Below are 15,836 nucleotides of genomic sequence, written 5' to 3' on the forward strand. Positions count from 1 at the left end.
CCTTTTCCAATTATCAAATATAATCGAAGTTAAAGCTTTTTCATATCTTTCAGTAATTCAATTAGCGTAGTAGGGAATCAATCAAACTTTGCTCTTAAAGTGTCCAAGTGTTATGAAGATAATAAAATTGTATTTTTACACTATTTTGAGAACAGCTGAACTATGTGGTCTGTTTAATTCAGAATACAGAAAAGTTTTAGAAGGAATATCATAGGTAAGGATAGGATTTTTACTTTTACAGGAATTTAAATTTTTGTGTATGTGATTTATTGGCAGACTTTAATGTATGCAACAAATTTCAAAAATAGTCCATTTAATGCAAAAATTTATTTACAATGATTTTTAATATGAAATAATTTTGGTTATGTCTCAATTTCTTTTCGTTTTAAACTATCATTTGTTTGCTTTTCTCTTTCTATCCGCATTTGTCTTTTCACAGCTTTAGTTTCCAGTTCTTCACAATGTTCTGCAAACATTAACTTTAAGGCTGGGATTAATTCTGGTAAAAGAGATAAATCTGATAATGAGACCTAAAAATATTTAATTCAATATATATTTCGGACCAATAATATTTTTGCCAGTACAAATAAAAAATTTGCACAAGAAAGAAAAACCGAATCTACTATTTTTTGATAAAAATATTTTGAGAATAACTGGGAAATTAGGCTCAAGTAACATCCCTCCATGTCCATAGAGCTTATAGCAAAAATGAAGCGACTCGAGAAAATGGATAGCATATTTCATAGTGAGAGAGTGCTAAAATATATATTCGCAATTACATAAGGCATTAAGCAGGGTACACAACTAACAGATTGGTTCGACTTTCTTGAATAAGGGGCATAATAAACCTTAAGAATGTAACAGCCAATTGTAACTATATCTACTTGATAAAACACCCCTAAAGATCCTAAACTGGAATCAACTTAATCAATTCATAGTTTGATAAATTAAACAACTGTGATAGTAGTGTAGCTTAGAATAATTATAATATTAATAGACATAAACAGATAATTGAAAAATTCATTGTTCCAATATCAAATCGGAACCAAAAGTAACATAGACCTAAGTCATTTGGAACAAATATAAATATTTGTAAAAAATACGATTCGGAACAAACTAACTTTTATATGTAGTCGAAGGAATTATCGTCGTTGTTAAATAAGAGGTGGATGGTGTTTTATAGTTTTTTTTACAATTTATTCCAGCTTTGAGGAAGTTTTTACAATCTTAATTTTAAAGCCTTCTGTAATTGTATATTATACAGTGTATATATTTCTATTTTAATTCATTTTATATAATAATATGTAACATGCCATTCGCTTTTCTTCGAATATTTCTTTGTTCACTTATTGTGATTCAATAGTCACTTCTGTTTTAATCATAAAATTCAAGTTTTTGAAGAAATTCATTTGTTGTCGATGTCGCACTCTATTCTAAAAAATCAATAAAACCTCTGTATCGATTCTAAAACGCTCTCTACGTACATTCTGCAATGTATAATTAAGTTTAAAATCAACGTAAATTTTAGTAAGTAGTTCTACAGCTACCAGATTGAAGTTAGCTGTATCCAACTAACATTCTCAACAATTTGGAACTTAGCTGAGGGTTGCAAGCTTCCAAAGTCATTCCTAGTTCTTATCTTCAACATATTATATAAATCGGAGTTGTTCTTTCTTGAGTATTACTTTTTAGTAAATATATCATTTGCTGAAGTTTTTCTTATTGTTTTCAGCAACAAATATTAATTTGGAGAATCGTATCTGGGGATTGTTTATTTATTTTTTATTATTTAATAGGGTATTTCCAGCTTTTCCACGTTTTTTTCTTCACTTCTTCGTTAAAAACCTGGTGGCGTCTAATTTAGTATTAATTGTTCACCCCATCTAGGTACCAGTTATTTATATAATTTAATTCAAGCCAAATACCACTTCATGAGGACGAGTCTCCAGCCGGGGAAGTAAGGTTACAAATAAAAAAATGAAAGTTGAGAACAAAGCACTTCTGATGCTTAAAGTCTGAAGTAGGTATCATAAAATGTGTCAATAAAAGTAGAAATAAAAAGATAAGATTTGGAAAATTTATCAGAATATCACAGAATACTTGTATATAATCTTCTAAATATCGGGAGTTACATATGAAGTAACTGCTGACAGCATATAACAAATGTGATGACTTCGTGGAAACGCAGAAGATAAGAAAAACTGTATTTCTTTTAATAATTCATTCTTTGTTCTAACGTTGCTTAATAAACATATATTGTCATTGTAATTTTTGTTTTTAAAAATCCAAATTCGAAGTTTTACTATATAATTTTGGAGATAACACAGGAATTAGATAAATAATATATATTTAGCTGAGATAATTTGTGAACTATTCAACTTACCTTCATATTGTCAAAAGCTATACCAACATTATCGCCAAACTTATCGTTGAACCTAGGTAATTTAGCGTATCTTTGACTGAAATGTGTAAGAATGATGTTTTTGGCATTCATTCTATTACCTATTTCTATTGCTTGCGATGTAGTTGAATGCATTTTTATAATCGCTTCCTGTGCTAATTCATCTTCCATAGTTGCCTCATGAATTAAAATATCACTATCTTCTCCTGTAAGTAAAATATTGTACTTAAATTACTTATGGAATTAAATATGAACTCTTTTAATGGCAGTGTGATCATGTAGAGGAGCAGGTGGAGAGTGTGACCTTGTGATAATTCAGAATTATTTCTTTACAATCTATTTCATGTCGATCAATTTCAATTGCAATTTTCAACCTCTTGCTACAAGAGACATTCTACTATAGGTTCTGTTGGTTATAGTTTAAACAAATTACAAAACTTGTTCTTTGTACTGTTTTCATTATTCTGAGTTGTAATATTTGTAATAACTTTTTAAGCCATAATAGGACAGGATATGAAGGGTTATTTTCAACTCTAAAATTTATCAAACTCGTGGAAACAATAATTATAACAATACATTAAGAAGATCTTACCCAATTTGACAAGATTCTCAGACGGCATTGTATCTCCAGAATATGTCAATTTTACACCATTTTTACTTGTCACAGATACACCAAAAGCATTGGGACAATGTCGAACAAGACATGTTTTTATATCTTGTAAATTCAATCTTCTTAAGATTCTACTTTGTTCTTTATAAAGTGGATTGTTTAAATCCTGCAATGGACAGAAATGTTAAATGGTAATTGAATAATGGTTTTCGTTCATGTATAGCAGAAAATTCTGCGGCGATATTGACTCTCTGGTTACAAGACTTCATGAGGTCTTGGCGAGGTATAAAGTCAATACAACGATGGCAATGAGATAGTCAGATGGTAGCTTAATGGAGTGTGAAGGGGACAGAGCATGAGTTTAAAACTCATTTTTCAAGAAGCGCCAATACGGCCTCAGAAAACAGACTGGAGAAGCATATAAGAGCTACGAGAGAAATTGAAGTAAAGACTAAGCACATGTGCAGCAGTGAACGAGTAAAATAAGCTATTAAAACCTTCCAATCATTCAAGTCGCAAGGAGTAGATGGCGAAGTCGAAACAGCCTAGAGCTAGGATATATACTAGAGCTCTGGAGAAGGGCCAATGTTTATACTAGGAAAGAAGGAGACCACACTTCCCGGTCATTTAAATCAATCAGCCTCACATAGTTTTCACTCAAGATGCTGTCGATAACTACATCACAGCTCTAACTCCGATGTCATAAAATTCAAACTAGTTTGGGAATGCCTGGAATAAGCTTGGTAAGAAGAGTAAGTTATTCTCCAATGGATCCCGGGACACACTGGAAATCTTTTCTGGTTATAGCTACACAGTAATAGACAAGAACAATCTACAAATAAGTTAGAAATTTTGGAACCGTTGGTGATATTCATACTGAAAACACTACACCAACACTCACAATTACACTGGCGCGTGTTTCCATAACTAATTTATTGTTTTCAGAGACTAAAGGTAAACTTTTTTTTAGGTTAGTTTTAGTGTGAGAGACTATGGAGCTCCGAAGCATTACGCCTTTATAAAATAGAGAATGAATATCTTCCATAGCTGGAGCCATCCCACATCCTGAACTTTTTGAAAGCGTAGGATTATACATCAGTTGTAAGCTCTCCGCGTCCTAACATCCATAGCATGAAATGGGGACATAATAATTTCTTTGGGTTGCAATGAATTGTACACGTATACCTACATATTAGCAGCAAATATATTTATTTGCTCTTTTGTGTATGAAATAAATGTCGAATATCTCTGGCAGCCAGAGCCATGTCACATTTTGAAGTTTATCAAAGAAGTTGGATTAATATATCGGCTGTAAACACTGAGGATTCCCGTACTGCAGCAAGAAAAGAGGACACAACAGATCTTTTGGGTCGCAGTGTATATAGCTCCCTTTTCACAGACATGCATACATCTCTGTATAAATGGCAAAATACTTAGATTAGAAAAATGTTTATAAATTGTTAGTTAGTTTCTTTTCTCGAACTTACCAAGTCTCCATTAGCTATGAGTTCAAACTCTGATCTGATATTCTCAAAATATTTATCATAAAAATAGAGCCAGGCCATAATCTGCTTGGGTGCAAACAAAAAACATGGATCTTTTTCTAATTTCAGTTCTTCTATAGCTTGTTTTCTTCCTTGAAGAACACCAATCAGTCCTATGTGATGATCAGCATGTAAATGTGAGATATATATAGCATCTATATTGGCTAAGACTTTTAAAGCTGCTTCTGGTCCGAAGAATCGAATAATTTGACCATATGTTCCTTCACCACAATCTAAGAGAATGTTTTGATCTTCACTAGAAGAAAAATTGACTGAACAACCTTCGGAAAAATAATATAGATACTCTTCACATGGAATATTTCAAAAATAAATATATTTTATTGGATTGTTTTGAAATTGTTTTTTATAAAAAGTTTTTTAATTTATATGAAAATTACATACTTCAAAGATAATAGAATACCACTAGTGTTTCTTGTTTTATTCGGTATACAAGATCCTGTTCCAAGAAACAACATTTTCGGAAATTCTTCGTTAGTTATTTTCTTCGACTTTAAAGTTTGTTTTAATATGCTTAGGGTGTTTTTGAAGTCTGCCACATTAAATGTTTCATCTATATATTCCACGGGATCAAGTTTCAATTCCATGGTCCTACAAATAAAACAATATATTTTATGAAAATAGAATATGTAAATAAACAAATTCAAGATTTCAACTATTACATGTTGGAAGGCTCAATTCGTAAGGAAGGAAATTTTTATTAAACACACGTTACCAAACAAACTTTCGTTGACTATCTTAATAGAATTTTCTAATTAATATTCAATCAACTTCCAATTATTCTATTGACTTACGGCCAGTTTTATAATCCCATCCTAACTGACACTTTCTAAAGGTTCTTTTAGATTATAGGTCCCTTTAAAGTAGTTGTTAGAGTGAATTAGTCCCATAGCCGATTTTTAGAGGTCTCTCGAGTAAAGGCTCTGTTAAAACTTTGAAAAGAGGTTGATAATACTCAATATGTGTCTTTAGAAAGAGGAACAAAACTAAATGTAGAAGAGTATGTTAGTTATTCGAAATTTTTACTTTAAATTACAAACTAAAAGAACATTTAGGCTACATGGCAATTATGAAATGCGCGATTTGATCTAATGGGAACTTTAAATTTATTTATAGCTTTCTATAAATGTAATATGAAACAGGCTGTTAAAATCTCAAACACCCAAATAATTTAACTACTGACTAATTGACATGAAATTCATCAAAACTTTGAAAATAATCATGCAAATAAGTTTATATGATTATTTAAATAATTTCTTGGCTTAGAGGTGAGTTCATAGCTTCGATTTTCTTCTTATTTTTGAAACAATCATTTTTTAATATGATTTTATACCTAATAATATATTATCAAGAAAATATTTGACTCAAAGGTATATTAAAAAGTGAAAGTCCTAATGAGTGGCAGACGAGAGGCTTAATGGCTGAAGAATATTCGCAATTGGACCAGTTTAGACTCTCAGACGCTGATAAGAAGGGTCAGAGACAGAAATGACCTTGCAGGGTTTATTGCCAACCTTTGTTAGACACTCAAAGAAGAAGAAGAAGAAACATTAAGAATCTCATTACTTTAGAAAGTTAATAATATACAAGCTATAGTCAATTAATTAAATTATAATACATTAGATTAAATTCTTTCATATCTTGTTTATTTTTAGATGACGACTTATTCTGTTTTATATAAATCATTTCTTTGATTGTTAATTATTGGTCATTTGTATATTAAGCTAATATTTTTGTGTTTTTCATTTTGTGCGTGTTTGAGCAATTTTATATATATTTGATAATTTATTCTATTTTCTAAATATTGAATAGTCATACCTATATGTATATATAGCTACTAGCAGACCTGGCTAGTGATTTGAAATAATTCTAACGACAATACAATTGCTCTCTCTTTTGCTTGTTCAATGAAGTTAAAAACACGTCAATTTATGTTGGAAGGGGCAAGCATTATGGCTTATTTAAACTTACTGGAAAAGCCACCCCCTCACCCCTAGCAGCATCCCCTTTATTTTTTTAAATTACTTTTCATATTTTTTATGTAAAATTTGGATACTCCTCTTTGAGCTGATTTCAAAAATGTATAATACTTGTAGGTTAAAGTGGTTAGTTTATGAGATAAACAATTTTTCTTTTAAGAGCACAAATTTTACTTATTATTTACTTTCACCTTATTTGCCTGTACTAAAATGGGTTGTACAACAGTTCAAACTCTTTAATCTTTTTAACTGTGCTATTTATTATGAAGTTACAATAAGTGTTCAAAATGAGTACCATTCACTTCCATACAATGGTATAATCTATTTTGAAATGCCTCTCTGACATTGCTTAATACGGCTGGATTTAATTGTCGACATTCATTTTCTATCCTCTCTCGTAAATCATCCAGAGATTCTGGTTGGGTAGCTTAAACTTTTGTTTTTAAATACCCCCATAAAAAGAAGTCTAGGGGTGTTAAATCCGGTGACCTAGGTGGCCACTCCATCATCTGCCCCCTTCTACCTATCCAACGAGCGGGGAATGTTTCGTTTAAAAATTGTCGGACAGGCATAGCATAGTGTGGGGGAGCTCCATCTTGTTGAAATACCAGTAAATCTTCGGAAAGGTTATCATCATTTTCTATTATTGTTGTAATACGTGGGTCAACCCCTTCCCTGAGTAACTCAAGATATGATTCACCATTGATGAAGAAAGGTCCGACAATGTGGTCACCTAGGATACCACACCAAACGTTTAACTTTTGGGGATGTTGTGTATGGAATTCACGCATAATATGTGGATCACTTTCAGCCCAATATCTACAATTATGCCTACTTACTAAGCCATTTAATGACCATGAGCATTCATCAGAAAAGCAAATATTGTTTAACAATTGTGGATTGTTATTGATAATTGCGTCATTGATTCGCAAAACTCTGGACGACGATCAAAATCATCTTCATTCAACTCGTGCACCAACTTAACTTTGTATGGGTGGTACTTGAATTTATTAGAACTCGGAAAACTGTAGAAGATGAAACACCGATCGCTCTACTTATTGTTGACAACGATTGGGGTTGTTGAGCCTCTAAGCTGACTTGTCCTAAAATTGCCACTTGGATTGCTTCGTTATTTACGAGTCCCTCTCGCTTATGCACTTTATTGCAAACAGACCCTGTTGTGGTAAATTTCTCCATCAGTTGAATTACATACTTATGAGTTGCATGTCTTCCGTCATGTAATTCGTTAAATATTCTAGCAGCAGCTCTTGCAGAATTATTATTTTGGTAGTATAAACCTACAATTTCAATTCTTTCTTGCAAAGAGTAAGCCATTTCAGAGAAACAAAATAAATAATGTATCAAATTACACTATCAATAGTGACTACAAATTCTAGTTGACAATGTCAAACTTTAATAAAAAGTAGAGTTTTTTGTTGTTTGGATTTTTTAAGTAGAATAAATAGCACAGTTAAAAAGATTAAAGAGTTTGAACTGTTGTACAACCCATTTTAGTACAGGCAAATAAGGTGAAAGTAAATAATAAGTAAAATTTGTGCTCTTAAAAGAAAAATTGTTTATCTCATAAACTAACCACTTTAACCTACAAGTATTATACATTTTTGAAATCAGCTCAAAGAAGAGTATCCAAATTTTACATAAAAAATATGAAAAGTAATTTAAAAAAATAAAGGGGATGCTGCTAGGGGTGAGGGGGTGGCTTTTCCAGTAAGTTTAAATAAGCCATAATGCTTGCCCCTTCCAACATAAATTGACGTGTTTTTGGATTTTTTCTAAATACCAGTATTACAAAAGTTATTAAAGGTGGATACTTTTATCTGAAAACCACAGTATATATATATATATATATATATATATATATATATATATATATATATATATATATATATGTTCATCGCACCAATAGTAACTTTGGAATCAGCCGAGTAATTGATGTCTGGTTCATAATTAAATGCAAGACAAACAAATGATCCACGTGTTACTGCGCGGTTGGTTCGATGATTTTCTCGGTTTTGTCCTCTATATAAATCTATGTTTTGTTGACGTGCCACCCTGGTTCTTAATGCATTTTCTTTCGTTTTATCAGCTGGACGAATTCCTTGAGCTGCATTTCTTTCTGCTCTCTGGTCGACTGATTCATGAGCTCTTTCAACACGTGCACATCGAGTCTTCTTGCTACGGGCATTAAGGTTGGATTTTTTGGGTGGCATTTTACTAAAAATAGTAATTGAATTTTTTATGTGAATGAATTTCGCTGTTCTCCGAATAACTATGAGTTAGAAGTAAAAAAAAATATTCGAAGACAAAATGAAGAATGATTTGAAAGAAGCGACGTTAAATGGTTTAGGCAAAATAAGACGTGTCTAGTGTGTAGTCTAAGAAAATATATCACATTAAAGTGTGGCGCCATCTATGAAGTGTAAAGGACAAAATTTTACAGTTCTCTGTACAGAAATTCGTTTAAGGTGCCATCTGTTCCAGACTTATGGAAACTACGATTAATAACAACTATCAACGTTGACGATCAGTTTATTATCAATTATTGAGACCATTAATTTAAATAATAACTATCCTATCATTTAAGTTGGACCAAATTACATATATATGCCAACTTTCATGAATATCAGTTTACTTGTTTTTATAGACACGGACACTGAATTTTTATATGTTAGATATATTTATTATTTTTTCTTCTATTACTTTGGTTTAAAAGATTTTGATTATTTACTGATAATTTATTCTGTCAAATTATTGCCTTGGTAGTTAATTTTTGGAAACTTTATCTTAAGCTAACATAAGTAAATTTGATTTATTATTGTCTTCTTACAATTGCAAATTTAACTTACTTATCTAAACCTTTCTTAGGTCTCAGATGATAAGCACAAAAGGTGTCTGGACAAATAAACAAGGGAGTAATTGGTTTTGTGTTTTCTGACAATTTTGTTGTGTTCAAATTATTTTGTAAATCTTCCAGCACATCACCTATTTTTTGCTTTTTACAATCACTTCCACTCTAAAAAAAAGGCATAAATCAACATCAAAAGGCATATAATGGAATTACCAGAATTTTTATTTCTATATAAACACTCACCTCATTACTTTTCTTTAAAACTGTAGTACCTTTGTCACCTAATAGTGGAAAAATATTATCAGATAATAAATTTAACTTATATTGAATTCTATGTACAGCTTCACTGCCCATACAATCATTACATTCATTTAACATTAAATGTGTAGTACTTGCTGGAAAATTATCCATCCATTCCTGATACCTTGAAAAGAAAACACAAAGTACAAATTGTGAAAAAATAAGAAAATCAAAGTTTGTTGCCAGTTACAGGCCAAATAAAAATATTCTATTTTAATTATCACTGTCCATTTACTGATGGTCAAAATTGACAACAAAGTACTTGCCACTTGGAACTTATTATAGTGCTGGGGGTACACTTAAAATCAGTTTAACCCTCTTAGATCTAGCAACATTACTAGTTTTTAGTAGCTACTATTCGAAGAGAACTAAGAAGCAACTTTCACTTTAAACTGCTAACCCAGAAGGTCAATTATTAAACAAAATAATATTTAGGTACCACTAAAAAGTGTATGTAGTTGGGAATTTCTACTTGCAACTCTATTGTAAAAAAGTAATTGGGATTTAACTTAATCTGAATAGGAAACCAGATTCCTATGCACAAAAAAATACTAACAATGCCAATAATTAAACTTACAAGCAGGGAAATTAAACAAAGAAAGGTTGCAGGCAGATCATCAGAGTTGGAAAGTGCAACTTATTATTGACACAGTAATTTCCTTAAAGCACAATTTTTATATAGATTTCATAGGCTACATAAAATTATATATTATTGTTTCAATTCCTGGCTTCTCAAGGTTATGCAGATTTACTTAATCACTAGTATTGAGTTGTTAATAAGTCATTGTAGAGCAACCCTTCATTTCTTTTGATGTATTATAATTTTTTATAAGGTATTGGAAGTTTAACCAAAACAAAATCTTTAACTTAATAAATAAAAATTTGCAGTGAAATTATTTAAACACTTTTTTACCATTTATGGAATGTAATGCAAAAAGGTTTGTATATAATCTTTGCAGTAACCCCAATGGGAGGATAGCTTGGTATTTTTTCATTTAAAAGTCTTTTCTCTTGCAATTACAAACATTAATTGCTTTGTTTTTCTACAAGCATTTCTTACCGAAAAAATTGGTTTACTGAAACTACTTCAATAGAACAAATCTTCAAAATGCACTCCGCCTTGTTGCAGGAAATATTCTAATCAACAGCTGAAACTATTCCTATCATTTTGTAACTTATACACTTTCCGTTCTACATGATAAGCAGAAATTAAAAATTGATACGTTATCGAAACTGCTAGATAGTTTTTTGACTAATTTGAACTGAATGCATTTGTTTGTTTCAAATTTTAGAATGTTGAAAACCAAAAATAAGAAATTTTCCATGAATCATTTCCAAATTTTGATATTAATCGCATATGGGATCGATATAATAAATTTTTGGTTTGCTGGAGTTCATCTACTGTTGATTGAAGAATCCTGTTACTCTAGCAAGTAGCTCTAAGATGAGCTGATTCCTAATTTAAGGATTTTATTTCCCAATAAATTGGATCCCAACAGGGAGATGAGGTTTAAACACAGGACGCAACCACATTTTGCTCAAAGTGTATGTTGTTATATGAAACTAAAGATGAAAATTAATGTTTAAAACAATACATTTTAAATAAAAAACTCTTAAAAATTGATATTAAATATAATTAATAAGACTGAAAAGAAATTACCTGGAATCTTCAACAACTTCTTTTGGACTAAAATGAACTATCAAATTTGCTATTTCGTTTTCATCATCCGAATATTTTTGATGTTTTTTTATAGTTTCATTATTATTTAAAGATTCTAAATAATCAATAGTAGAGCAATCAACCACTGAAAACAAAAATGATAAAAATTGATATTTTTTATAATGTATGGAAATTGATACACCCTCAATATTTTAAAAACTAATGTAATAAACAGACACACTTCTTATAATTCCAATTTCTCATAGTCTGTTTGAATTTTTGTTACTTATAATCAGTTCTTTCTATTAATTGTAAATTTTTAGCCTACTTTGTCCATTCTGAGATTTTTATCTTTTTCTAAATTTTCCAGTATTTTTATAACACCCTTTTTTCTTTTCAATACGTGCTCATAATAATTTATTATTAACTATATTTCCAACTTTCGAAATTCATTCTATTTCACCATCACTTTTGTTAATCTTACTCTCTCATCAATTATTTTCTTCTCAAACACTCGATTCTTTTTACTTGCTTATTAGTTTTCTCTACTGCTATCCTCTACACAGAGACGATGCCCAAGATGAAAAACTTTTGTGCTTTTAGTTTTAGCAAAAAATGACAATCTTCGTTTCACTTATTCCCAAACCTCAAAATTTTTTCACCTTATTTAATAATTGTTTTTCCTAGAAGGCATATTCCTACAATAATTAGGGGAACTTTCAAAAGGACATGGTATTAGCAGATGGTTTAATAATTGGACATAGTGTCCATTGTGGATGTATGAGTAGTTTGACAATAGCAATGAGAATTAAACCCCTCAAAACATGAACAAAAGAGATAAATTCGTCCCCCTTATTTTCAACTCAGTAAGGGTGAATCTTTTTCAAATGAATAATGTTTATAAATAAGCTCACCAATAAAAATTAATCCTGGATCATCCGGTTCACAAACATCTTGGGATCTTACAATATTACCATTAGATAAGACTACATCTTCTCCGGCTTTTAATTTACCCAAAATAGGACCTGGTGTGATCCCCATTTGTACACATTTGTCGAGATTTAGTGCCCCTGGTCTGGGTTGCAATTTACAAACATATGCCATGGAAACCCCCATTTCTTTCGTTTTCTCAAGTACTTCTCTAGAATGCAGTGAGTTTTGAATTGGAGGTACACGTAAGCCACTATCTAAAATTGAAGATTTCATTTTATTAGAAGAAAACAAATTTATATTGAATATTCTGTTATTCAAATGAATTTATAATGAAAAATAGTTCAATTTTGTAACTTCCCGTAGTCTGTAATAGTGTTAACTAATATCAAAGAGTAGTCTTGTAGTTTTTTAACATTTTGTTTTTCATAATCTGCTACAGATACTGCATGTCCTAATTAGATTTTGTAATCAAAATAAAAATAACTAAATATTAGAGTTGCAGTAGGTTTTTTTAGAAATAGGTGGATGAATAATCAAAAGTTTCCTTTGGTATTTTGTAATATATTAAATATGCCAAATATTAATCTGAAAAACTGAACAGCTGATAAGATTCCAGTCTGAGAGACAAATAGAACTACAAACACAGAATTAATGTTTTAACTAACTTTCAAAAGGTAAAAATTTTGATAATCTCACAGTATTTTCTAATTATGCACCTAAAAATTAACAATTATTGACCGGTTTGTTGGGTGATTCTACAAAAATTGATGATGGAATATGTACTGATCAATCACTTTAGATGTATCCAAGAAACATGTAAGCATTATTTTGCATACAGAGCACACTGTTTATGACTAAATCAACATGCACAATTACATTGGCTCAAACACATTTCAATAACCAAGGCAAACTAGGTTTTCACTTTGGTCTCGATCGAGAGTGTGTGTTTGCATGAAGTAAAAAGTCTATATATTACCAATGGTTCCCAAAATTCCAACTTATTTATTTTGCATCAAAATTTGACTGTGTAAAACCTGTTTTCAAAGTGCTGTTTTAGCAATAAACTAAAAACAACACTGAATCTACAACTTTGAGTACCATTTGGAGTGGTTTCAGCAGAATAAAAAGATAGAAAAATTGCATCAATATGTTACCTGGAAAACTATGAATCTCATCGAAAGAGAACAAAACTTATGTTATTGTCCATTATATGTTGGGTAAGTTAGTTGATGAGAGTACTAGTAATTGAAAATTGGAGAATATCTGCTTGTTCTGCTGACTTGTTCAGAATATTTTCGGGGAAGGTGTGATATTTTTTCTCCCAATTACCCCATCCTGTAGTATAAGTTCTAAGTTATGAGTAGATTGGTAAATAATTTAAAAAAAGTATATTTTCTGATTTCTAAGCACCCAAGTATAGATACAGTAAAAACATTGTCAGAACAATAGTCAATAAAGGACCATAATAATATGCTTTAGAGAAATACATTGCTATGTATGTTTGATAACATACAGACTGAAATAATATGAAACTAAGCAGTAGGATAAAGACAATAGAATTGACAAAGTTTGCAAACACAAAGACCTTAGATGGGATGTAATTTACCACTGCTCAAAGAACGGGATCGGGAATGGTTTCTGGAACAATTTTTAGGTTTTCGGTTTTTCTTACGTTCATGAGCATAATAATCTATATTGTCTTCAAAAGTATCGAGAGAATTTGACCTTGAATTATTTCTCGAGCTTTTAGAATGCCTCCTTTTCCCCCGACTACGTTCCCTTCTTGTAGAAGTAGAGGCATCCATCTGAAATAAAAATAATGAAAATTACCATTCAGCTGCACAATAGCTAAACATAAACGTCATATCAGGACTAAATTTACCTATGGGCCAAAGATAGAATGAAATTGAAAATTTTCATAGAGGTTTATATATAGCAACTTTGTCTAGGTGAATAAGACTACAGGATTAAATGACTGATAGAGTTAGTAACCTGTACTCAATTATAGCACGAAACTTGACTCCACTTACTAAAAATTGCAAAATAACAAGATGGGATGGAAGTATTGTAAATAAATAGAGGAACATGATAGTTTTAATCTAACCAGACAGGTGTAAATCTATCAATATACATAAATCAATGTAACATTGGCATTATTAGCTATATTTGTTTCCTACTCTATATAAATAATGCTGAAATATGTAATAATGTCTGTTTTACCTGATCTACCACTGCTTCAATTCCTGTATTTTTCAATACTACTTCAGGTTCTTCTTCAGAAGATTCAAGTAAATGATTATCCAAATCCTCAGCATTCCTTGTAAGAGGCACATATTTTACCATCATTACATTATCCTCAAAAATATTTTCTTCTGTACATTCAGCCATGTGAATTTTCAAATCTCTTAACACTACAAATCTTTTTGTAGCATAAAATATTTCATCCTAAATAATAAAGTAACATTATTAGTCAATAATTTGAAATTACTGAATAAGATAATATTTTGCAAATAATTATAATTTGCTCTTCCGATTTCTATTACATAAAAATTATAGTCCTTACCAATCCAGGAGGCCCATGTAGGGTTATATCAGGTACTCCAACATCTTGTATTGTTAAAGCTAAGCCAGGTAAACCTCCTATATTTTGCCAAACTGGTTGAGTAATAAAGATGTGTTCTAGTTTTGCCAGCTTCATTTTATGTTCATGTGCTAGTCTTTGAGTGCCTTCTCCACAATTAAAAAGGTATCTGAGAATATAAACTCTACACACGTGTCGTACAACAAAGACGATAACAACTTACCTACTTTGGTCTGAGAATACATATAAAGCTCTAGGAGCACCTCTTGCACCGGTACCAAGAACCTGTAAAGTAACTTTACCTGGAACATATCTGGACAACTTTTCTTTAATTTTTTTGCGCTGTTTCTGTACTGTTAGAATATGGGTCGGATCTTTTGGCATATCTTTTAGTAGACTGAGAAGTTTCGAATGAGAATTTTGTGAGTATCTAGCAATTGAGTATGATATCTGTATAAAATGTAAACGTTTAAAGATATAGAACATGAGGAAAATTTTATTTAATTAAACGTATTAAATGGACGAGAACTGAAATTTTCTATTTTCAAATACAGTGCATGTTTCATGATAAAAATGACATTTAAAGGATAAGTAGTTCAGCCAACATCACAGAACAGATATGTTTTGTGGACAACACCAAAAACTCTAAAAATAGATAGCTGAAATTTACATGATTATTATTATTATTACATGATTGACGTCATTAAACTACACCTTACTGTCGAATTAAGTGAAAAATAATCAGCACGTTGACTCAACTCTATTGGAACTAGTTAATTCGTGGTAGTATATCAATTCAATTTGGATTATTGAGTATAATTACTAGCGGCTATGATACTGATTTCGGTGGCGGTATCCAAGAGTTAAAATTAATATTTACTCTATGGTCGATATATAGTTATAAGGCAAAGTATTTGAACATAACTTAACATTCCGTTAAT

General features: G+C 30.8%; 1 protein-coding gene across 2 annotated transcripts; it reads right to left on the reverse strand.

The window, feature by feature from the left end:
- Nucleotides 1-296: 296 nt before the first annotated feature.
- Nucleotides 297-15,542, reverse strand: LOC130892934 (ribonuclease Z, mitochondrial). Of its 2 annotated transcripts, none has more exons than XM_057798677.1 (13): nt 15,119-15,542; nt 14,878-15,064; nt 14,535-14,759; nt 13,987-14,119; nt 12,296-12,568; nt 11,382-11,526; nt 9,665-9,845; nt 9,420-9,586; nt 4,958-5,164; nt 4,499-4,811; nt 2,994-3,177; nt 2,384-2,607; nt 297-530 (listed from the first exon to the last, which is right to left on the reverse strand). In XM_057798677.1, exons 1-13 carry the CDS (start codon nt 15,379-15,381, stop codon nt 363-365), a joined length of 2,670 nt encoding a protein of 889 aa, XP_057654660.1. In that variant the 5' UTR covers nt 15,382-15,542; the 3' UTR covers nt 297-362. The 2 variants fall into 2 exon arrangements, with proteins under 2 accessions (XP_057654660.1, XP_057654659.1); XM_057798676.1 differs by having other exon boundaries at nt 13,921-14,119; nt 15,119-15,506.
- Nucleotides 15,543-15,836: the final 294 nt, after the last annotated feature.

Source organism: Diorhabda carinulata, chromosome 4 (assembly GCF_026250575.1).
Source record: "Diorhabda carinulata isolate Delta chromosome 4, icDioCari1.1, whole genome shotgun sequence".
In the NCBI taxonomy this organism is placed as follows: Eukaryota; Metazoa; Arthropoda; class Insecta; order Coleoptera; family Chrysomelidae; genus Diorhabda; species Diorhabda carinulata.